The 26,885-nt window shown below is 29.9% G+C and overlaps 1 protein-coding gene across 2 annotated transcripts in view; it reads right to left on the reverse strand.

Moving 5' to 3' along the window:
- Positions 1-21,716, reverse strand: part of LOC126739283 (LIM/homeobox protein Awh) — a 98,883-nt gene extending 77,167 nt beyond the window's left edge. For both annotated transcript variants that reach the window (XM_050444904.1, XM_050444902.1), the window contains exon 1: positions 21,464-21,716. In XM_050444904.1, coding sequence (XP_050300861.1) covers positions 21,464-21,616 — 153 coding nt within the window. In that variant the 5' untranslated portion in view covers positions 21,617-21,716. The remainder of the gene's footprint in view (positions 1-21,463) is intronic.
- Between the last annotated feature and the right edge of the window lie 5,169 nt (positions 21,717-26,885).

Genomic DNA, 26,885 nt, shown 5'->3' on the forward strand with positions numbered 1-26,885 from the left:
TTACAGTTTACAGTATTTAATTTAGAATGTATTGTACTACTATTTTTATAAGCTGTTTTTATAAGTGTTTTAAAGCCCTTTGTTAAATTCACTTCAATTCATCTTATATATTTGCAATAAAATATTTAAAAGACAAATTAGTCTTGTTTTTTTAATTTAAAATTTGCTCCCATAACTAAATTTAAATCGAATAATATTTTAGTTGTTTTGTATTGTAATAATATGTGTCAATTTTTGAAGATAGTGATGAGGGATGTCTGAGGTACGCAATATTAACATTCATTTTTCTTTCTCAACTTTCAAATTAAAAATTACCAGTTTTGATAAGTTGTACGTATTTTTAAGCTGATAAGCGTATTGTTAATGTTAAAATAAAATAAAATTCTATTAAAATATATCTCTTACTCTTCAACTTCTGTAATTCTAGGAATGACTTTGAATTAAAAAATCGCGCATCAGACTTAAATTTCCCGGCACACGCCACCCAATTTGATTGTCCCCGTCCTGGTCATCAACGTCAATGGAATTTCTGTCTGCTTATTAAGCAACACGTATTTCTCTATATTTGTGTTCTGTGCGTTGCTCACTAAAGGTTTGTTCTCACAGCAGTAAGAAACAATTTTTCGATAAATAAACATGCGCAATAGAGTGAAATGCGTTCGCTCAAAAACTTCTGATCTTCTTAGACAAATTTCTGATCGTCATCCGATAGTCAGACTTGTTTTCGGATTTATTTCGAGTTAAGTGTCAGAGAATTCGTGTAGAGTTACTTATTTTATTGGGTATTACGTCACTTATAGCAAAAATCAATTTAGAAATTACTATCTCACATGCTCAAAAAATTGAAAAGAAGAAGAAAATATACTTATTCACGTATTTAAAAGAAATATGAACTCAAATCTGTATTGATACCGTTCGATATACTTAATTTAATTTAAGTTCAATAAGTTTTAAATACAATAATTTACTTGAGGTATAATAGATTTTTTTATGTACCTAGGAGCTGAGGTTTAATCTATTAATCTCTGAGCTCGTTTCTTCTTTTCAATATCCTACCTAACTTTGTTATACCTACATTATATATTAAGACCTACTTTTTTTAAAAATACCTATTTTGGACCAACCTTCGTATCGGTAGTTACATCTACTACCATTATCAAGGTAATTAAAGTAAAATTAAATTAAATTAAAAATATAAACAAAATATATTTATCTTGCAAATCTTCAGCTATATAATACCATTAAAACTCCTTCCTAATTCGAAAATACTTACACGGTTTATTAATAGTTTAATAAACTATTTTGAAAGATAACAAAATATTCAAAGGTTACTTCTTTAAAATTAAAGGGGTGTGATCTTAATGTAAATTAATGATAGAAAATATATGAATATCAAATATTTTAATCATAAATCATTATTCAATTTTGAGAATACCCTGTTCTACCTCTCTCTTTAGCGAAGGAATGCATGTATTATAAAAATCAACCGAACGTTGCAGCTAAGCATTTATCTTTATTTAACATTATAAATGCACTTTCCTTTAGTTTACGTAATTTTGAAATTGGTTCCTTTGCTAAAATTGAGGAAGCATTCCAGTTTATTCTATGGTTATTGTCGAATGTATGTTGTGTAATTTTGGATTTTTAAAAATCATTGTTTTATATGTAAGATTTATGTTCATTAATTTTTTTTGGTAATGGTCTACAGGTTTCACCTATGTAAATATTAGTTTTTGTTAATAAGTATCGTAATTTGTTTTGTGATTTAAAAATAGTTCTAATAATCAGAAAAACCTGGAATAAATGGTACAATAAGATTTGTCGTAAAATTTGGTTGATTCAATTTTATACGTGGATTATCAAATTCTTTAAAGCAATTTTCCAAAAATTCTTTGGGATAATTATTTTGTATTAAGACATTTTTAATAAAATCTTTTTCAGTTGTTATATATTGATTATTACAAATAATGTTTGCACGATCATATAAACTTTTTACCACTCCTCTTTTTTGCATTATTGGGTGATTAGAATTAAAATTAAGATATCTATTAGTATGAGTTGGTTTACGGTAAATTCTAGTTTCGCCACCATATTTTAGGTTTTTTATCAAATGTATTAATAATGTCAGATTCGAAATTTTTCATAACAATATTACTTAAAATTAATGAAAGAGTATACATAGCCATACCAAAGTTTTGTTGATAAAATTCATTATTGTATTGGAAATAAGTAGTTTTTACACAATAGGTCAAAAGTTTTAAAATTGTACTAACGCTTAGTGTTGTACGTTCTGCTAAATTATTATCATTCTCTAATTTATTTTTAACAATATTTACAGTTTTGTCAACAGGAACATTAGTAAAAAGACTTACAACATCGAAACTTACCAATAGATCATGAGGGTTAAAAGAAATTGTAGAAAGTTTTTCGAAAAAGTGTTGAAATAAAAATTCTCAATGTAAGAATCAGAATTATTAGTGTATGGAGTTAAGATATTTTGCAAGAGGGTGAGTAGGTGAATTTATGCTACTAACTATAGGTCTTAAAGGAACATTAATTTTATGTATTTTTGGTAAACCATATAAATGTGGTGTTTTACTATTATGTCGAGTTAATTGAAATCTATCAATATCAGAAAATTGGTTTTTATGCTTTTTAAGTAAATTATAAATTTGTCGTTCAATTTTTCTGTAGGATCTTTAGATAATTTAGAATAATTATCATCATTAATTATTAAATTTAATTTATTTTCGTAAGTGTTAATATTAAAAAGAACAGTAGCATTACCTTTATGGGCTGGAAGTATTTTAATAGTGTTATCGGATTTAAGTGTATTTAAAAGTTTTAATTCTAAAGAGTTTAAATTTTGTTTAATTTTAATTGGTTTTTCAATTTCTATCTTTGTCTTAATTCTAAATTCATCTTGTTGATCCCCTAGTAAGTCTTTCGTTGCGTTTTCTATAGCTGAAATGGTATTTAATTTAGGCAGAATTTTTGGAGTAATTGAGACCTTTAGAAAAAACAAATTTTTCTATATCAGATAAAACTCTATCTGACAAATTAATAACAGTTTTATTTATAAAATCATTATTATTTGTGTTTAAAAGTTCTTGATTTATATTTACATTATAAAGTAGATTTATTTTATTTATGTGAATTGTTTTTGTTTTTGAAAATTATTTAAATTACTATTATTTATACAGAAACATATATGATTGAAATCATCTTGATTAACTAAATTAAATAAGTTGTGGCGTTAACTTTACAGTGTTACTATTTTGCCAAGAGTTTGCAGACGGTAGCTCAGAATTATTGGAGGCTTGGGATTGTTCGAAGGTTCACTTATGACTGGCTATTAAAGAATCTAAACTTGATTATAACTATTCAATAAGAGGGCGCCACTTAGTTTTTTTTTATAAATGAAAGAAAACTAAGAAAAAGACTTGGTATATAGGTTTCAATTAACAATTAAATGACCCTGGATAAAGTAGATTTAAAGAGGCAAAAAAAATATCTTAACAATACAACCAAATTATATTTACATCAAAGATATGTATACACCTCATGTTCTAATCTGTTAAATGTAAATAATTTATAATGAATTAAAATATGAATAATGTTGATATGATTAAAATAAGTTTGACAAAAGTAACATTTAAATTATGTATTCACTACTAGGTAGATTTCAGCACTTGAAAAATAAATTGCAATTATTAAAGTTTTTAGTATATATTTGTGTTACGCAGGGGAAAGTTCATGAACCTTTTTACCTAAGGCATATCAGCCTTAACCGAGTTTTATCTACTTAACTACCAAAAAGGTACTGAAAAATACTAAACAAAAAATAACTAAAATTATAGATAAGAAATTGACGTATTAAATTATGATATTGATTAAATATTTGTAGCAATAAATTGAAATTAAAGGTATATTAATAAAAAATTAAATAAGTCAGACAAATCTATGGTTAATAATATTTAAATAAATGGAATAAACTGGCATGTATATTCCTCCAAGAAATGAACGGCTAGCCTTCAAAACCGAGGCTGTGAATGTATGCCATTTGTAATTCAGCTATCCGGACTGTGAATCTCTAATACTAGCTCTAACTCTAGCTCCAGCTCCACCGCTTTCAGCAATTTCCCGGGGAAATCAAAATCTTGGGCATCCTGCACCAGAATTATGAATTAAACATTTCCCTAAAGGAACAAGATTAAGGACTATAAATTACAAACCATATTGGCCACTTCCTGCTTCACAAACTTCGGAAATAAAAAACTGGCCTTTGACGTGTGCTCCTACCTGCGACACGGGAACAAGTCCTCGAAAAATGGATGCAGTACCGACTAAATCAGTAACGACCCCACCTCTCGCCTGAGTGGTCAATATCAGCCAATCAGAGAAAAGATTAATTAAGACTTATCAGAAAAGTGACGGACCGTCATCAGAAAGCATGGATAATTAAACCAGGAGAGTGATGCGTTACAGTAGTAATGTGTCATTGACAGTGTGAATTTAAAGAAATATGAATAAAAGAAGTTGACTGAAATTATTAATGTAATTATTGAAATTAATGAAATGTCAATGCGAGCGTTAGTGAACATAAGGAATAGAAAAATAAAACGCTACAAAGTTATTTTTTAATTTTTGTATTGCATTATTTAAATGAATTTTATTATATCTATGAAATTGAATTCTTTCTCTTATTAACGCTTTACTTGCTCTTTCTATATTTCTATTTCCGTAATACCTAATAAAATAAGTAATTCATTATGAACTCGTTACAACAATACATACTTTACTTAGAATTCGTGTAGCCAGTCAAGCTGCATTTCCATTACTTTTTCTAATATTTTTGATAGCGTTGGAAGAATGGTTGTTGGTCTCAAATCGCTTAATGTAAGAGGATTTTACGTCTTAGGTAAAGGGCTAAATTTCGCATTTTTCACATTGAAAAATGTTCGCCCCCCCCTCCACATTTTTTAAAGCACGCGCTGCTACTGGTGTCAGCTGTGATGAGTTTTCAATCAAATTTTTTTCTTAAAAATTTCAATTAAAGTCTTTTTTCGAGTATTTTTTCGCGACGATAAAAGGCTGATTTTTAATTCCCACAATAAAAAAAAACAAAAGCGAATCGGGTCCTGAAGAAACCTCGTTTCGCCGCACTCGTAGATCATCAATATATCACTTATGCAGGCGGCCTCGTATGAACCAAATCATATATATACGATTTTAAGAAATAAAATGTGTCCGAGCGGTAAAAGATACCCACCGTATATAAAGGTGGTCGCCGACGCGAGAAGAACATTTTTTTTTTGATAAATGAGCGTTTCGGCATTCCACGCTTTTGTTCGGGAGCCGGCCGAGGCCTTTTCGGGTTTATCATCCACGGAGATTTTCATATTTATCGCTATTTGTCCGATGATGGGTGTGATTTTTGAGTTATAACCGCCATCTGTTTTATGCTAATTCTTTTTTTGGGGGGGTTTCTTTTTTGCCCATTAACACCTGCAACCTAGACCCTCTTAAAGACTAATTGACATTTTTATACAATGTTCAACTGTTTCTGAGATCTACTAAATAGCTGACAATCGCCACATACAAATGACCTTTCTACAGATTTTGAGCAATATCATTTTAGGAATCTTTAATTGTTTTTTTTTTTAATTCAAGTTTATACAGGGTGTCTCACAATCAACGTCACAGGCTATAACTATAAAAATTTTTAAGAAAATGTATTATTAATAGTTATAGGACCACTACCCAAAATTACTTAAAAAAAACTACATCTGACAAATTTATCCCCTAAAAACCACCCCAATTTCATAAAACCTATCCCATAAAAACCAAGTATGAGGATCTCAGTACCTATTGAAGTTACAGCCTAGGTTAAATTATAAAAAAATTGCGCACTTTGAAGCGAATTTAAATTCAATTGAGAAAATTCAAAAATTTTCATGTCCTGCCGAGATATTGGAGAAAAACGGAAATTTGCCCAAACCGATTTTATTTTTTTGTGACCTTATTTTAAAAGATATAAAAAAACTAACAACACTTTTTCATTGGCACTTTTTAAGAGCTACGTGATGGCGTTTTTAGATTTTATATACGACGTTTCGTTTTCGAGAAATCATCATCCCTGTATCTGATTCCATTTTTTATTACAAATTCAACTGTTTTATTAGATGCAAAAATAAATGCGATTTTTCTATTTTTTTACATATTTTTAAGTATGCTTTGCAAACAAAACAATGCTTTGACATTTTGGCATACCTAAATACCTGTCATGAATCATTGATTTCACATATTAGTTAAATATCTACTTACAAAGTAATGGAATATACTAGGAACTATTTATAAAGAAAAAAATTATCTACCATAAAATAACAATTATTAAAATTACCTACACAAAGAAAAATAAAAACAATTTAAAAATTACTGAGCTAACAAGTTAATCAACATTTTTTAATTAAATTTAAAGCAGATGTTCAAACCGATTCCGTTATTTTCCAAACATAAATAAGATCTTTAAAACAGCATACAACATGTCAAGTGTAATGCTATTAAATGCGTTATAGTTACACATTCTTGTAATTGCTGCTCAGTCTCAAAAGAATGCTGGTATATTTGGTTTTTAAGAAACCCCCAAAGAAAGAAGTCCAGAGGCGTTAAGTCTGTCGATCGTGCTGGCCAAGGCACTGCACTGGAGGTTTTAATCCACTTTCTATCAGGAAATCTCTGCGTAAGATACTCGCAAACCTGCCTTGAATTATGTGCAGGACACCTTTTTGTCTCTCTTCTTGTTTCTCAAACCAACAACTATTGAATTATGCCAGAGGAACAATTGAAGGTATCGTTCTCCAGTTAACGAATTGTGGCAAATGTACCTAGTATTTTGGTGCCGAAAATTCCACACCACTAATGACTATTCCGGCGATTGAACACACCATTATTAGTCACTAAACTTTCGTCAGACGATGTTATTTTTGCAAGAAATTTATATTATCTTTGCATGCGCGTGTGTACCAGTCACAAAAATTTCATCGTCGTTCTAGATCTCCTGGTTCAGTGCTTGGCAAATTCTAAATTTATGAGCATGATATTTATTTTTACGTAAAATAAATTGAACAGTGGACTTGGCTACTCCGACATTTTTCTCAATTTGCCTAGTTGAGATAGTAGGGTCCTCAACCACTGCTCGTAACACATTATTTTGAGTGTCTTCAGAAGACAGTCCTTTTTCCTAGATAAAACTGGCTTTTTAAATGCACAATATTCGTTTAAATTTCGCGGCAACTCTAAGAAAATTGACTTACATGGCTTTCTATCTGGAAATTTATTTAAATACTTTGCTGCTGTATTTACAGTGTTTTTCTGGCACAAAATCTCAGCATGTCAAACTTTTCTTAATTACATAATGACCACTCGGCATATTCAACGATATTAACACAAAAAAACTCAACAATAAATAATAAAAACTGTAACAACAACAACAACAACAAAACTCTTAAAACAACTTAATAACTCTAAATTAACTCAACAATTATATTTTTATTACGACCACAAACATAAAATTAAGCAATATGTGATAGGGTAAGAGGTATTTACGTCAAAATGTCAAAGCATTAATTGTTTGCATAGCCTATTTATAAATATGATTAAAAATACAGGGTGTTTCAGAACTATGGGATCAAACTTCTAGGAGTTGTTCAGTGCAACAGTAGAATTCATTTGAGTATAGGAACCCATGTCCGGAAATGCGTCACTATGCCACTACGGCCCTAAGACGCGTTTAAATTTAGAAAAAATATTAATTACCTAAATAGAATCTGTTGCATTTATTTTTACCTTTTGTATATGATTCGATCACAACAATTCAAAATGAAAAAAATTGCCTCCTATTAAAAATAAAAAATACCATCTCTTGTGAAAGAGGCTTCATCGGTCCACAAAACATATCGTAAAAAATTTGGTTGTGCAATGATGTGATCCAGAAGCCTTCGACAAAATTGAACTCTAGGATGATAATCGGCTGCAGTCATAACTTGAACTTTCTGGAAGTGGTAAGGATGGAGTTGTTGCTCGTGTAGTACCCGCCAGACAGAAGCGTTACTCGTATTCATATTCTTAGCGATGTCACGTGTGCTATTTGATGGTTCATCGGCAACTCGCTGAAGCACCTCTTCTTCAAATTCGACCGTTCTTACAGTTCGAGCAACACCAGTATTATGCATCTTGGTCTTAAACATGCCTGTCTTAGCGAGCCGCCGATGAACCGCAATAAACTTTTTGTATCCAGGATGCTGTCGTTCGGGATAACGTTCATGATACAACCGCGATGCTGCTAGTGCATTGCAGTTTGTTGCTCCCTATGCCAAATGCATATCCGACAATTCTTGATTGGTAAAGTTTTCCATTAGCTATAAATGTTTAAAAATTGTAAGCTATAGAATTTTTAAACTTAACATTGAGAATTGACATTGATAAGTGTTGATTTTAAACAATTATTGTTATGGTATCATGTACAAAAGGTAAAAATAAATGCAGCAGATCCTATTTAGGTAATTAATGTTTTTTATAAATTTTAACGCGTCTTAGGGCCGTAGTGGCGTAGTGACGCATTTCCGGACATGGGTTCCTATACTCAAATGGATTCTTCGGTTGCATACTGAACAACCCCCAGAAGTTTGATCCCATAGTTCTGAAACACCCTGTATAGAAAAATCGCATTTATTCTTGCATCTAATTAAAAAATGTGACATGTGATACGTTATTGAATTTGTAATAAAAAATGGAATCAGATACAGGGTATACTTTTTTTCCGGGCCATATAGATTTTGGCAAATTTCAATTTTTCCGCAATATCTCGGCAGGCCATGAAAATTTTTGAATTTTTTCAACGGTATTTAAATACGCTTTAAAGTACGCAACTAATTTAACCTAAACTGTAACTTCAATAGGTACTGAGATCTCCATGCTTAGGTTCCTTATCTTGGACACCTTGTATAGATAGATATATACTTTTTTTGACAAATTTATGTGAATATTTAAAGTTACAGTCAGTTTTGAAAATTCATAAAGTGCGGTAGAAGAATCATAATTACATCATAAAAATACATAATAATACATAATAATTAATCCTCACTTACAAAGATCATCAGTTTAGTGCGATCTTTGATGATCTTAGCCTCTTAGATTGTGCCGAAAAATAAGATTTTACTTTGGGTGTCTACCGCATTTTATTCCTCACTTATGTTTTAAATCCCCTGAAAAAGTTACTTTTCTTACGTAAGTATGATCCTCACATACAAGAATCACCACTTTAATGCGATTGGTAATGATTTTTGGCTCTCAAATGAATATTAATGCTAAAAAGCGAAAAAACCTTGTTTCGATTTCTATCACAATTCCGCAATAGCTGTTTAGCTTACAACTTTAAAAATTACATAATAGATAGTTTGGTATATCGGGTAAAAATTTCAATCATTTCATCATTCCAAAGTTATTTAAAATAAATAATTATAGAGAGGGAGTACTTGGATTAATGCAATTCTGTGAAGTTACAGGCAGTTTTAAAAATTCACAACTCCTTAATCATTTAACTTACTGCTTTAAAAATAATACATACAGTGTGTTAAAACCTCATAGAATATATGATGATTTTATTAAGTTTCAACTAATATAAATTAAGTTTGGCAACAAGGCTTTTGGCTCGCTCTCTTCTGTCAAGATGGCAATAAGTAAATAAATTCGGTTTTTGGCCATTTTAATTATTAGAAAATAAAGTGTTACAGTCTTTCAAGGGTATTATTGAAGGTCCAAACATAGTCAGGTACTAAATGTGAAGTTTCATTGGTCTGGTCTCATAAGTCCAAAGATATTTGAAATTAATATAGAAAGCGAATACATGGATTTATGCCATTATTTAAAGTTATAGTCAATGTCAAAAAATTATAATTTATTAGTTTTACTCAACCTACGGCTTTGAAAATAACATGATAGATAGATTGATCTATCAAATATAAACTATGAAAGTTTCATTGGTCTGGTTTCATCAGTTTAAAGTTATTTGAAATTAATATAAAAAGGGTATACTTAGTTTTATGGGAATATTTAAAGTTATAGTAAGTTTTAAAACTCATAATTCAGTAAGTATTGCAATTACAGTTTTAAAAATTATACATTAGATTATCTGATATATCAAGTAAGAACTGTGAAAGTTTCGTTAGTCTAGGTCTCATCGAAATTTTATAAAAAATAATATAATAGATAGGGTATACTTGAATTTATAATATTATTTAGAGTTACAGTTAGTTTAAATAATTCATACCTTAATATTAAGTCAATTTATATCTTTGAGTGTGAAAGTTTTATTAATCAGTCCAAAGTTATTTGAAATTGATATAGAAAGCGTATACTTATTGGATTTATACAATTATGTATGATTACAGTCTGTTTTGAAAACTCGTCATTTAATAATTATTTAACTTATATTTTTTTAAATAATACAGCAGATGACTTAGTATATGTATAAGGTACTAACTATCTCATTTTTTCCTAAAAATCATGCAAAAATCAATTGCATTGAATACGTATTTCGGAATCTCTACTTAATATTTAGGATGTTGAGAAAAATCAGACTTTTAGGTGAAATTAATTTTTTTCCTAAAAATCATCACCAAATGCTGATAACTCAAAAACTAGAGAGCCTAAACACTTGAAAATTTTCAAGCAATTTGTTTAATTAATTTTATTAGACACCTATTTTCCGTTTTCTAATTAATGTACACGGTGTTGAAAAAATCCGACTTTTTGGTGAAATGTGTTTTTCTTAAAATCCTTTTTTAACCGTTAAGTACTAAAATTTAGTTCACTTTAAGAGCCTGGAAAAATTCTATTAATTAAACTACAATGTTTAAATTTTACTATAACGTAGCTCAGTGTTCTCTTAATATTTATAAAGTAAGCAGCCTCAAAATAGCTTCTGTCAGTGGCAAAAAGTCACTTTTGACAGGCAAATGTGCAAATTTGATTTTCTTTAAGGCTCTAGAAAAACTTTGTTAATTAGACTATAATGTTCAATTTTTACTGTAACAATGTTCTCTTTATATTTAAAAGCAAACAGATCCAAAATATTTTTAGTAGGTGGCGAAATATTAATATTTTTCCACAGGCACTTTTGACAGGAAAACCACGTAACCTACACACTTTAAAATTTATACACAAATTGCTTAGTTAATTTTATTGGATACCTATTTCAGCGGTTTTTAGGCTATTGTATAGTATTAATACTTTACTATTTTTTATTTAAATCTGATATTCTACTTGAATCAATATTGACCAAATCACATTATATTTCATGGAGTTACTTAAAGTTGATTAAAAATGCTAGAAAAACGTAAGAACTGACGCCAAATATTTGGAAGATACAGAATATGACTTTAAAGACAACATGCATCTATCTCTGTTTCACTCATCAATACGGACAAATTTAATAATTAGGGTGACAAATGAGACCGAAACTTGCACTGACCATTTTTTTGCAAAATGTAAGGGTGCGACCTACCGGCTAAGTCATTTACCCTAAGCACACACATAACAGATCACCTTCCAGTCAAATCCAATCAAATTCAAAAAACACAAAAAAATACGGTACAAATAATAATTCATGACAAATTCCTGAATTTAATCAACAGATGTAGACTTGGCAACTCACAAATTCACATCAAAGTTTATAGATATTCTAAACTCGTGTAAAATTGAAATATCTAACAAACATATTTTTGGATAATAAATAAATAGATATTAAATAAATACAAGATAAAAATTAAATATAAATATAAAGTAATTGCAAAGTGATCTTAGGTGTCATCAGTCCAAACTTCTTTGAAATTAATATAGAAGGCATGTACTTGGATTTATGTAATTATGTAAAGTTACAGTCAATTTTCCAAATTCATAACTCATTAATTATTTTACTTACTGCTTTGAAAATAGCACAGTATATAGCTTAATATTTCAGGTCTTAATTGCGAAAGTTTCATTGCACTGTATAATATAGAGAGGTTAAGGTAATTAATTAATATACGATTATTTAAAGTTACATTCGATTTGAACAATTTATAACTCAATAGGTATTCAAATTACAGGCTTCGAAAATACAAAGTAGATAGCTTGATATATACACTTAGTAAACTATGCGATAGAGACATCTTGCTTTCCAGATGATTGGAAGTGCTCGCTTGTTATTCCTCTGCCTACGATAAATAAACCTATGGAATTAAAATATTTGCGCCCTGTAAGTATTCTTCCTACTCTATCAAAAATTTTAGAACGGGTCCTTAACGATCAAATCCGTGATTATGTCCAAGAAAATAGCATATTGCCCACAATACAGTCTGGATTTAGACCAGGCTACAGTTGTTCCACAGCGCTTTTAAAAGTTATAGACGATATAATTCATGGTATCGAGAACAATAATTTAACTGTCATAATCCTGTTAAACTATTCAATTCAAAGGCGTTTGATAAAATAAATCACGATCTTCTACTAGCAATCTTAAAATATTTAGGTTTCACTGATTTCTCGATTAAACTAATTAAAAGTTATCTACAGGGCAGAAGCCAAAAAGTGAAGGTCAATGGCAAAGTCTCAGATTCTGAATAGTTGCTATTTGGGGTTCCACAAGGATCCATTTTAGGGCCCTTGCTTTTTATATTATATACTTCGCAGATGGTAAAGCATTTGCAATATTCTACCGTGCATTTATACGCTGATGACACACAGGTATATAAATCCTTTGGACCAGATCAAATTGTAGAAGCGGTTAATCAATTGAATCAAGATCTAGAGACACTCCTTACAGTTTCTAATAAACATTGTTTGGAACTAAACCCCTTGAAGTCCCAGGTTATGCTTTTTGGTAGAGCACGGTTAAAAAATTTACATTTGCATGATATTCAACTAACTTTAAATAATAATAGACTTAACTTTACGGACTGCACTAAGAACTTAGGTTTAATGGTGGATTCGAGTTTAAGGTTTAGTGAACATGTAAGTATGTGCATAAGGAAGGCTTTTTCAAACTTAAAACTGATTTTTAAAAACAGACACCTACTTACAGTTCCCTTGAAAAAACTGCTTTGCGATTCTTTGGTACTATCCCATTTCAATTTTGCAGATGTAATTTATGCACTATGTTTGTTAGCAAGAGATATATACCGAATTCAACTGATTCAAAATCACTGTGTGAGGTTGACTGGAGGTTTACGTGGTGGGGAGCGAGGGGTATCGGTTAAATTGAGGGAGTTACAATGGCTTAGAATGGATGCGAGACGTATTTTCCACTCAGTCGTCTTATTTCAGAAGATAATTGCGAGAAAATGTCCTGATTATTTATATAGAAAAATAAAGTTTCGCTCTGAAATACATAGCTTAGATCTTCGTAATACAAGTGTCATGACAATTCCATTTCACACGACAACTACTTTTAAAAGATCTTTTAGGTATAACATAGCGAATCTTTATAACAAAATTCCGCGACACCTAAATTTTTTGCCATCAGTTCATTTTAAAAAACGCATCAAGGGACATATTAATCTGTTTGTATAATTAGAGCGGCTATTGTATTATATAGAATAATTAGATGGTATAGGTACCTACTCACTGAGTTAATGATTGCCAGTAATGGATGTAATATAACAGTGGAGACTCTCATTGACCATTTTTTTGCAAAATGTATCGGCTAAGTCATTTATCCTAAGCATACACACCTTCCGGTTAAATCCAATTAAATTCAAAAAACACAAAAAAATACGTATCAAATGATAATTTATGACAAATTCCTGAATTTAATCAACAGATGTAGACTTGGCAACTCACAAATTCACATCAAAGTTTATAGATATTCTAAACTCGTGTAAAATTGAAATATCTAATAAACATATTTTTGGATTATAAATAAATAAATGTATAATAAATAAATATAAGATAAAAATTAAATATAAATATAAAGTAATTGCAAAGTGATCTTAGGTGTCATCAGTCCAAGCTTCTTTGAAATTAATAATAGATTAATAAAAAGCATGTACTTGGATTTATGCAATTTTTACATATTACATTAAATTTTACAAATTCATTACTCATTAATCAATTTACTCACTGCTTTGAATATAACATAGCATAAAGCTTAATATTTCAGGTCCTAATTGCGAAAGTTTAATTGCCCTGTATCGCATCAGTCTAAAGTTATTAGAAATTAATATAGAGAGGATTAATACGATTATTTAAAGTTACATTCGATTTGAACAATTTATAACTCAATAGGTATTTAAATTACAGGTTTCGAAAATACAAAGTAGATAGCTTGATATAGGTATAAACTGTAAAAGTTTCATTGATCTAGATCTCATTAGTCCAAAGCTATTAAAAATTAATAAGAGACAGGGTAGGTATATTTGAATTTTGTAATTATAGGTAACAGTTAGTTTTAAAAATGAATAGCTTAATAGTTATTCAACTTACAGCTTTAAAAATTACACAGTAGATAGCTTTATGTTTCAGGTACGAGCTGTTTCATTGGTCTAAATCGTATCAATCCAAAGTTCTTTGATTTAGATATTAATTTAGATAGAGTATACTTGGATTTGCATTTATGCAATTACTTATTGTTAGTCAGTTTGAAAAATTCATACCTTAATAGCTCTTCCACCTAAATCATTGAAAATAACACAGCAGATAAACTCATTAATAAAGTAATAGGTCTGAATGTTTCGTTCACGTGGGTCTCATCAGTGTGAAGTTATTTGAAATTAATATAGAGAGGGTATACTTGGATTTATGAAATTATATAAAGTCACAATCAGTTTTAAAAATGTATACCTCAATAAATATTTAACTTACAACTTTAAAATAAACAGTAGATAGCCTGATAATATAGGTATGAACTGTGAAAGTTTCATTGGCTTGGGTCTTATCAATGTAAGGTTATTAGAAATTCGTATAGAGAGAGTCTACTTGGATTTATGCAATTATTTAAAGTTACAGATATTTAAAAAAATTCATGACTTAAAAATTATTTAACTAACAACTTTGAATATTAGTGGGTAGCTTGCGATATATTCACCTATCAACTGTGATAGTTTCATTGGTCTAAGTCTCATCAGCTTAAAGATATTTGATATTAAAATAGAGAGGGTATACTTAAATTTATGCGATTATTGAAAGTTACAGACAGTTTTAAGAATTCATAACTCAATAGTTATTAAACTTTGAAATTTTTGAAAATAACATAGTGGATAGAGATAGCTTAATAAGTCCACCTAGAACTGGTAGGCCTAGAAAAACGACGCCTAGAGTTGACGAGAAGATTAAATCCTTAGTTCTTAAAAATCCATTTACCACAGCAGTGGATATAAAATCTCAACTAGACGATGTAAATATTAGTGTCCATACAGTTCGAAGACGTTTAAGGGACGGTGGCTTGCCGGCAAGAAAACCATCCAAGAAACCCTTCATTTCGAAGAAGAATCGAACTTCCTGATCGACCATGACCATTTTAACTGGTCAGAAGCAAGATGGAATACAGTATTATTTTCGGATGAAAGTAAGTTTAATTTATTTCCTTCTGATCGTATTTTATGGGGTCCTAAAAATAAAAGAGTTGATCCAAAGTATACTTTGGGCACTATTAAGCATGGAGGGGGAAATGTACAAGTGTGGGGTTGTTTCTCTGGTATGGAAATGGGCCCTATTGTCAAAATTGATGGGATTATGGATCGGTTTAAATATTTAGAAATATTAACTGATAATATGTTGCCATATGCAGAGGAAAACATGCCATTGCAATGGAGGTTTCAACACGACAATGATCCGAAGCATACAGCTAAACATTTTCTGAGGACAAAAAAATAACTGTTGTTAAGTGGCCAGCTCAGAGTCCTGACCGGAATCCCATAGAGAATCTATGGGATTTAGTAGACAAAAAATTCGTAAGGAACATCCCGAAAAATTTAAAAATGGAGACGAGTTGTTTGAAGCAGTTGAAGCGCATGGCATTCTGTACCCAAGGAGACCTTAGGGAATCTGATTGGATCTATGAAAAGGAGATGCCTTGCAGTTATTAAAAATAAGGGATATGCAACTAAATATTAATTTGTTGTTATTATATATTTTTTTTAAATATGTGTCTCTATTTTTGCTCCCTGTTTTTTTAAATTAATTTACATATGGCTTTATAATAAGTAGAATTATATTGTTTATGTTTTATTTTTATTATCTAGTTTGGTGTAGTATTATAGGATAAAAAAATTTTAGTTAACTTTAATAAAATGAATTTAAAAATATTAAAAAAAAAGTTTCTTTTCTTTTGCTCGGTACTGTATATCAGATATACGCTGTGAAAGTTTCATTGGTGTGGGTCTCAATAGTCTAAAGTTATTTTAAATTAATAGAGGGATGGTATCCTTAAATTTAAGCGATTATTTATAGTTACAGTCAGTTTTAAAAACTCATATATTAATAACTATTTAAATTACATTTTGGAACACAGCAGATAACTTAATTTATAAGGTACTAACGCTCAAAGTTTCATTCATCTGAAATTAATCAGTCTAAAGTTATTTGAAATTAATATAGAGAAGGTATAGTTGGATATATTCATAATTTACAATTGGATAAATTTAACCATAAAAGCATTATAAATATTATTATGTTTGAATGATTGAATTTTTATCATTTATTTTAGGGATACTAAAAACAAATTTTAATTGTTATTTAACTTTTTGCACATCTGAATATTATATTAGGTATTTATCTAGTTAAGACTTACGTTAAAGTAGATAAGTCTATGTAATCTTAATAATGGGTTTTACAGATTATATTTACTATTATTTTTATACACACACAGATTTTGAACATCTAGATGTACAGTCAAGTTATAAATAATATTGTGCAATTGTTTTTTTCGTAATATAAATATTTGAATTTTAATTTATACGATTAATACTGTCTAAATTTTAAAAATTTAAAACTCCATAATTATTCAACTTACAGCTTTGAAAATTACGTAGTAGATAGTTTGATATATCCGGTACAAACTCTAAAAGTTTCATTGATTTAGGTCTATTCAGTCCAAAGCTATTAAAAAATTAATATGGAAAGGGTTTATTTGAATTTTTGCAATTATTTTTAATACAAACAGTTTTAAAAAATCATAACTCTAATAGTTATTCAATTTGCAGCTTTAATAATTGAGGCGTGTTTTACAAAAACCGCACATGTCCAAAATCAACGAAATTGAGCTAGTGGCACCATCTAGTTTAAAAATATTATGTTTTTAATATCATAAAATAAGATTCTACAAAAACGGCACAAGTACTAAGATAGAGCTAATTGAAAATTCGATAATTCTGCAAAAAACACACATGTCCATTGTTTTTCCACCAAATACAACATTAGTCCGTGCGACAGGATAGGACATAATATCAAAGTATATAGATTTAAACTGTTAGACTGTGATAATATGTGCTTTTTGTCGTAAAATCTCGCTGAAGCGCTCGAATTATTAGTCAGTTTGTAATTGTTTTGTCTATAAACCAGACGTGTTCTTGTGATTTTTGACTGGAGGTTAGAATTTGCGTTTTCTTGTTCAAAAATTATACTTAAAAAAATGCAAGATCGTGAAAAAGTGTTAACTAATTGGCCTACAAAAAAGCTAAAGAAAATAAAGAAGGATACAGTGATCAAAGAGTTAAAAGTTCGTGGTGAAGAGCACATAAATCACAAGGGCAAAAGTGTTTTAGCGCGTAAAACTGGCGAAGCATGCAGGTATGTTAGAGGGTATATTTTTTAAGTGTGGGTTTTCCAATAAAAAAAAATATTTTTTTATAGTTGCAAAAATTCCTTCCAAAAGAAAAAAGAATTGCCATTCTTACCCAGTTTAATAATATGACTGACAAAAATAATCAAGATTCTCATTTAACTGGTCTTATATCAATGAACCATATTATTAGAAGACGTCTCCGGTCTAAAATAAATAAAAAAACTCACGGTGCTAGTTTTACTTACAAAATTAAGGTGGATGAATCTGAAATAAAAGTGTGTAAGAAAGCTTTTTCCAGCCTATATGGCATTAAAGATGCTCGTTTAAGGCGAATTCGAGATTCCCTTATGACTACTGGAGCTTCTCCCAACGGCAAAAGAGGAATACATGGAAATAGGCCAACAAAAACTCCAGATCACATTACAGGACTTATTAAAATCCATATAAAATCATTTTCCGCTAGACGCTCGCATTATTCACGTCGTAAAAATCCAAACTGTTCCTATTTACCAGAATCTCTTACGTTAAGGCATATGCATATAATGTTCCTACAAAGTTATAATATAAACATACCATATAAAAGTTACTGGAAAGTATTTAAGACATATTTTAACATTAAATTTGGATTTCCAAGTTCTGACACTTGTTCAGAATGTGACAAACTTGCTCAGCAACTAAACCGTACAGATCTTAGCATAGAAGAACAAAATAGATTAGAATTAGAAAAGGAGATACACCTTCGTAAAGCTAAAGCTTTTTTTGACCTAAAACGAAAATTTAAAATCAAAGCAAAAGCTGGAGAAGTAATATGTATTAGTTTTGATTTTATGCAAAATTTACCCCTTCCTCACATACCATCTAACCCTGTTTTTTATAGCCGCAAAAAGGGTGCCAATGAAGTCACTTCGATGTTACTGCATTTCCTTAAAAACCACATCCATAACCGCAGTTTGGTTATTTTTAGTGACGGTTGCCCAGGGCAAAATAAAAATTACGTAATGGCTCATTTTTTGTACACCTTGGTCAATATTTTAAAAATCGTTGATTCAGTAGAATACATATTTCCAATGAGGGGTCATTCCTTTTTGCCAAACGATTCGGATTTTGCCCTGTGACAGAGAAAAAGAAAAGACGCCTGGAGAGAGCCGAGACACCAGAGGATTGGGATAATATCATTTTAAATACCAGAATGAAACCTAACCAATTTAATTTGATAAAAATGAAGCAATACGATTTTTTTGATATAAAAACTGCGACCTGCAACTTTTTCCTAAAAACTCCAAAGCCAGCTATCAACATTAAAAAAATTAGGATTATGAAAATAACTAACCAAACATCTTTACTTTTTTTAAAGGATTCATACAGTGGCCCATTCAAAAGCAGTATTGTGGCCAAAGCAAATTTATCATGCAACATGCAACTGGAAAGGCTTTACAAGGAACCTCTTCCGTTTGCTTCAAATAAAGCTGAGAATTTAAGATCACTGTTACTGTTACTACGTCTTGTAGCTAATAAAAACTACTATGAATGTATTCTGGATAATACTTACCCTGATAACATGGACATTAATGAAGAAGATGATAATAGTAGTGGATGTAAAGATTAATTTACTAAAAACTATTAAACTAATCCTTGTTTAGAATTTATTTTATGTTTAAATTTGTTAAATAAAACGTATGTTTTTTCTTATTTAACTTTTTTTTCTTGCAAAAAACAACTTATGTCCAACAGTTTTTTCAAATTTTTGACAAATATATTAGAATTATTTTTTTTTAAACAAGAATTAAATATATTAGCTTAATATACGCTGTAATTAATAAAAAAAATATGAAGAAATGAATTTGTTTTAAAACAAAATGTTTTTTTAATTTCCTGAAAATTTTGGATTTTGGATATATGTGTTTTTGTAAAACACGCCTCAATTACATAGTAGATAGTTTGATGTATCAGGTATGAGTTGTGAAAGTTTCATTGGTCTGGGTCGCACCTCGCACCAGTCCAAAGCTGTTTAGAATTAATATAGAGAGGTTTACTTGTATTTTTACAATTATTTATAGTTAGTCAGTTTTGAAAATCCATACATCAATAACTATTCAACCTAAATTTTTTAAAATAACCCAACAGGTAACTCAACATATAAGGTACTAACTGTAAAATCTTCATTAGTCTAAACTTCATCAGTTGAAAGTTATTTAAATTTAGTATATAAAGGGTATATTTGGATTTATGTGATTATTTAAAGTTACTGTCAGTTTTGAAAATTCGTAACTCAATAATTATCTAACTTACAGCTTTGAAACTTACACAGTCGACTAGCTTGATGTATCAGGTATAAACTGTAAAGTTTCATGGGTCTGGGTCGCATTAGTCAAAAGGTATTTCAAATTAATGCAAACAATTTTAAAAATTCATAACTTTAATAGTTATTTACAGCTTTAATAATTACGTAGTAAATAGTTTGATATATCAGGTATGAACTGTGAAAGTTTCATTGGCCTGGGTCACACCAGTCCAAAGTTGTTTGGAATTAATATAGAGAGGGTATATCTACTTGTATTTATGCGATTATTTGTAGTTAGTCAGTTTTGAAAATCCATACGTCAATAACTATTCGACCTAAATTTTTAAAAAGAACTCAACAGGTAACTCAACATATAAGGTACTAACTGTGAAATCTTCATTAGTCTAAACTTCATCAGTTGAAAGTTAATTAAATTTAGTATATAAAGGGTATATTTGGATTTATACGATTATTTAAAGTTACTGTCAGTTTTAGAAATGCGTAAGTCAGTAGTTATTCAACTTACAGCTTTAAAAATCACTTAGTGGAAAGTTTGATATCTTAGGTAATAACTGCAAAAGTTTTGTTGGTCTCGGTCTCATCAATCTGAAGTTATTTGCAATGAATACAGAGAGGATATACTTGTATTTATTAGATTATTTAAAATTACGTTTGTTGTAAAAATTCATAACTTAATATTTATTTAACTTACATATTTGAAACTTAGATAACTAACACATTAGATAACTTAATATATCAGGACAAACTATGGAAGTTTCATTTTTCTCTCTATTCTCATGAGCCTGATTAGTCTAAAGTTATTAAAAATTAAAATAGAAAGAGTCTACTTGGATTATGCGATTATTTAAAGTTATAGTCAGTTTTAAAAATTGATAACTCAATAGGCATTTAACCTACAGCCTTGAAAATTAGAGTAAATAGTTTGATATATCAGGTATTACTTCTGAAAGTTTCATTGGTCTGGGTCTTATCAGTCTAAATATATTTCAGAAAATTATATAGAGAGGGTACCCCTGGATTGATTATAAGGGTCCCATCAATCAAACGTTATTTAACATTCATATTAGATTTACTAAATCAAATACTTTTTGATCATTTCTGCTTACTAAACGCATAAACTGGTATAAAAACAATTACATCAAAAAAATAAAATTTTTACGAAAAAACTGCAAGAATAGAGCGTATTTTCTTGATGACTTCAACATGAGCGTAAGTCAGAAACTTTTTAAGCTACAGGATGTCCCAAAGGTGGAACTTATGCAATTTAAATCCAATTTCCATGGATTTCCTACGCACAAAATTTTCACTTTTTAACACTGTTCTGTATCTCCTACTCTTACCTTCATTTCCCGGTCCTCCAATCCGTCCATGCCGAAACACTCCTTCGCCTTCGCACAAACCTCCATACCCTCGTCAAAAATATTGCACAAATCCCTCTCGAAATCGCGTTTCGACCCTAATAAGTCGCCCTCATCAATCCTCCTGACCAACATGCAAACCACTCGTACCGTATCGAACGCGCGTTACCAATCAACGAAATTGTTTATAAAAGGAAAAACGTTGAATTATCGCCAACAACGTGAGAGCGTAACAAACGAAGAACGCCAAACAACTGCCTTAAAAAGGTTTCTGCCCAGATACCCTTGATTCATCTGTCCGTAACGGAAGACGGTGATTGGACGTACGAACCCCTCGTTGCTGGATTAGTGGGCGTGGTCGCCGGCTAGGCCACACCCCCTTGTGAAATGCATAGGGTTGAGCTTTCGATTGTTTTTGTTTGTTTTTTTTTGCTGTCGTAATTCGGTTTATAAAGATTTTCTGGTGGGGTGGGGGGCGGCGCAGGGGTTTTTCGGTGCTGTGAAGATATTTTTATTTCAAGACCCCTCTCTGATGTTTTGAAAGGTGAGTGAATTTAAGGTAGCAGTTGGGTTTTAAGGTTGGAAAGTGTATATGAAAACAAAATAACTTTGGCATGCCTCAAGGTGCATTACTCTTTATTATTTATATAAATGCTTTCATTTTTATTGAAGGAATAGAGTTTCATAACTTATTTGCCGATGACACCTTAATATCATTTAGTGGAATAACGAAAGTTAGACAATTGATCCTTTGAAGATTTAAGGAGTTCCTAAATATTATTAAACTTTTAAATGTAACATTAAATGTAGAAAAAACAAAAGCGATGTTGGTCAGCATCAAAAACGGAAATCAAATTCTTACAGTCGCGCAGATAAGCTCTGCTCTCAATATATTTTTTTCGATATTTAAAGATAAGATGTGATTTTAACCTTCTAAAATAAAGTTAGGAGAAAAACTATAATTACAGATTTAATTTTTTGCAGCATAAATGATAAATGTTTGTAAAACTGTAAAAAATCAGTCTGAGTGAGCACATCTACATCAGTGAGTTAATATTTTGAGTGAAATTATTGAGTTCATTTTTATCTAAAATAGAGAACTTTTATTATTTTACTCAAATCTGACACTTATTTGATTAATAACAGGTAAACTATCTCTTATTAGAGGTATAAACCCCAAATCAGAGTTGTAACGGAACGACCTCTACCTTTGCTATAGTTTGTTCTATTAGAATATCGGGCGTCTTAAATATTTTCTTTATTTGTGGAAATGTATGACATTCTTTAAACCCTACATTTTTGCTCGGAGTATTCTTATGATTATTACTTCGTTAATCACCATTTAATAAAGAAGTATGGCGCCTTTGACTTTCTTGGCTAGAAATTTATATTATCTATTTTTTTATTAAAAGGTGTTAAAAACTGAAGCCCGTAACTGAAGTGAATAAAGTGAAATTTACCGACATCAGTGGTTTCTTTGACTTACGAACCTCCGGGACTAAAAATCCCATTAAAGAGTTATACAATCAAAAAAGCCTAATTAAAATGTTAAAGCCGGTAAGTACCTATAATAGATTATTATATTTTGGATTTTTGTTTAAATTTAAATGTTAGTCTTATGAATAAAGGTCCGAGATACGAAGGTTTTACGAATTAAGGATATTATGGCATAGGTATACTAGATGGCCATAAGTGCCACAACTTATTTTTAGCATTACTTACTGCATATTAATTAACATTTTACTCAAAAATAGGAAAGTTTCACTCAGTATAGAGTACTTAAAGGTAAAAATGAGTTAAATAACTTATTTTCCAAATAATTACGCGACCAATGACTTGAAATAAGTATTTTGGAAAAAAATTAATGAATGAGCCTACATTTGTGCTATAAATTATGTTAAATTTTAATTATTATTAAGTATTAACATTTGTGGATAAAGATGGTGTTAATATTAAAGAACTATTTTTATTAATGATCAACTTAATTAAAAAGTCTAAAATGGAAAATATTAACTACTCAAATCAGGTTTTGATGAGACTATTCATTTTCCATGGATAATGTGATCAAATAATCTACCATCAATAAATCGAGAAAAATTTGGAAGGTTCCAAAATAATTTTGTTTATTATGACTCTAAATTAAAACCTTAATTAAATAGAACAAGGCCAGTTGCTAATGAAATATTATGAATGTACGGGCATATTTTACTGCATATCCGCAAGCTTCAATTAGATGCGCTAAAGATGATTTAGGTTTGTTTTATTATTTAATTTTCATTATCTTAATTTTATTATTTAATGAATCTTAAAATGCATTCATACAAATTCACGAAAATGCAGGCTTTGAAAAGAGTAGAATTCTGAATACATTTTGATCCAAATTAATGAAGATGCTGACTTTTTAAGAAAAATAATACGGACAGACGAAGCAAAATTTTTCAGGGAGGGAATTTTCAATAGAAATAGTATATTGTATACCTAGTAGGAAAAGCTTAACATTCCCGGGCGATCGTAAAAATTGCCAATTGCAAAATTGCAAGCCGAGACTGGCAATACGGAGTCCGGGAATGTGGCTTTTCCTACGAGGTCTACATACTATTTTTCCGAAAATCGGGAATAATTAAAATTACGGCAAATTATTACTAATCATGTTAAAAATTTCAAATCAACATTATTATTTTTCCCTTAAATAAAAGAAGCCATAAAACATTATTTCGTAACTACGGAAACGAAGTACATAATTTTAAATTGTCAAACTTGACGAGTGAAAAGTTTATTTCTGGCGTCTTTCCAAAGTGTTGATTTTTTAACGTTTTAAAAAGCCAAAGTAACGTGTAAAATGATAAGTGATGATGACTGTTCCATTTCTGGAACCCCCCCAGAACTCACGGAGGCAGTGAATGCTGCATCATTGGAATTGTTACCAGTAAAATCTAGAAATAAGTATAACTATGCATACAACCGCTTCATGGACTACCGTACGAATAAAAATGTAACTTCTTTCTCGGAAAATGTTGTAATGGCATACTTCTTGGAGCTTGGTTCCAAGATGAAATATTCAACTTTATGGGCCAATTATTCAATGCTGAAGGCAACCCTTGAAATTAGACATGATGTGGATATATCTAAATATTCAAAACTTCGGGCATTCCTGAAAGGGCAAGCACATGCCTATAAGCCAAAAAAATCCAAGATTTTAACTAAATAAGAAGTAAACAAATTTATTCAGGAAGCTCCAGATAAGGAATATTTAATGATTAAGGTAACTTACATAACTTCAAATTATATTTGGATTCTTTACATGCTTATTTATTGTTGTGGGTAGCTATAATATTTGGAATTTCCGGAGCTTGCAGAATGGACGAGCTGGTTAAAATGACTGTACAAGATATACAAGACCTACTATCTAAACTTTTAGTTACCATACCGGATTCAAAAACCAATATATCAAGATCATTTATAGTAAACGAAATGTACTTAAATCTATACCGCAAGTATGTCTTTTTAAGACCAAGAGACATGAATACCACTCGTTTTTTTTTAAGTACCAAAATGAAAAAGTAGTAGGAATTTAGAAACATGCCTAAAATAGTGGCCAGTTGTTTGAATTTGCCAAATTCGAAAGAATATACCGACCACTGTTTTCGTCGGTCTTCTGCCACAATGCTTGTTGATTCTGGTGGAGATATTTCTAGTTTAAAGAGACTGGGTGGATGGAAATCAACAAACGTCGCTGAAGGATATATAGAAGAGTCTCTTACTAATAAGGAAGAAGTGGCAAATAAAATTTTCACAGCAGAAAAAAATCAAGAAAGTAAATCTAATATTACTAATACTGCAGTAACACCCAATATTAGTTATTGTCATACAAATAAAATTATTAGTTTGGAAAATATTAAATAAAATAATGCTATTAGTTCCCAAGTTCTTCCAGTTTTCAATACTTGTACTAATTGTCAAATAACAGTAAATATAACAAATAATAAGTAATAATTTTAAAATATAATGTTAACCTTGTTTGTGCTAAAAATTTTAAAAATAAAATTGTTTAGGAAAAAACCTGTTCGCATTTATGTTCTAAAGTTTACTGTATGGAAATAACATTTACTTACAGTACAGAAATGAATATTTCCTTACTGTTATTTTCGGTTGCCAGGCAACAATTAAGTTGGAGGAAATATTGACTTTTTCTTTCAAATATGTTGTCAAAAATGTTATTATTTCTTATCGATTTTCGGAAAAAATAATTATTTTTGGGCTGATTTAAATCCACACGCGACAAAAGAAATAGGTTTTCAAGAAAAAGTAAGTTTCAATATATTTTGCCTTTTAAAAGATAATGAAGCCAAATTTCTAATTTATGATAAACCACTAAATTTTGCAAATTTTTTAGAAATTTTAAGAAGCGTTGTAAGTAATTTTTTGGATAATCTGTCATTGCAAGATTTTCGTACTTGTTGGTTTCAGCGTGAGGAAGCCCCGCCTCACTGTAGAGACAATGCAACAAGCGAACTGCACGATATATTCGATGATAGATGGTTATGGCGTATAAAACCATGGAATTGGCCGGCGAGATCGCCAGGTCTGACACCATTTGATTTTCTTTGTGGGATAATATAAAGAAAAGAATATACGCGATACCAGTAAAGAAGAGCTATGTCAGCGAGTTATTACCTGTTTCGAAAAGCTAGATGAAAGCGAAATTAGAAAAGCGACGACTTTCCTTTCGAAAATTCCCTATAATAATATTTTTCCTTTTGTTACTTTTGCGTATAACTAACGAAGTATTTTTTAGTAAAAATAAATTGTTTTTATCAATTGGTTGTAAATCTAGATACAATGTGTTAAATTTTCTACATGTTCTGGCTATTATTTGAGGAATATGTCCATGGAAAATAAATAGTTCTATCAAAACTTCATTTGAGTAGTTAACAATAATGTTCCTTTTTTTTATTAAGTTTATTATAAAACATGACACCAAAACTTTCACTGTCATTTGTTAAAGCATTGTGATATTTTAATTGTCTATTAAAATAAAATATAACATAGAGGGTTCCATTTAAGAAAATTGACTTTTCACCATTTTATTAAATAAGGCATTTTAATTTAATTTTTAATGACCCTGTATATTGCTGTTAGAATATTGAAATACTAGAAGTAGCATGTCGTGGAACTATGGGTAGGTTTGTTTGCTTGCAACATCTCTGATGCAATGAAAGAAAGAAAAAAAGAAAATGTGCTATATTACGTAAGACAAAACAAAATCTTATGTACAAGCATCCTAAAAACTAAAAAATTCAAAATTCACTTTAAATTTCAAATTTCAAACAAACATAACATCTAAAACATTTTACCATAAAATGTACACACATTACTAAAATTAATTATAACAAAACAGATTGAA

Source organism: Anthonomus grandis, chromosome 8 (genome assembly GCF_022605725.1).
Source record: "Anthonomus grandis grandis chromosome 8, icAntGran1.3, whole genome shotgun sequence".
Classification (NCBI taxonomy): Eukaryota; Metazoa; Arthropoda; class Insecta; order Coleoptera; family Curculionidae; genus Anthonomus; species Anthonomus grandis.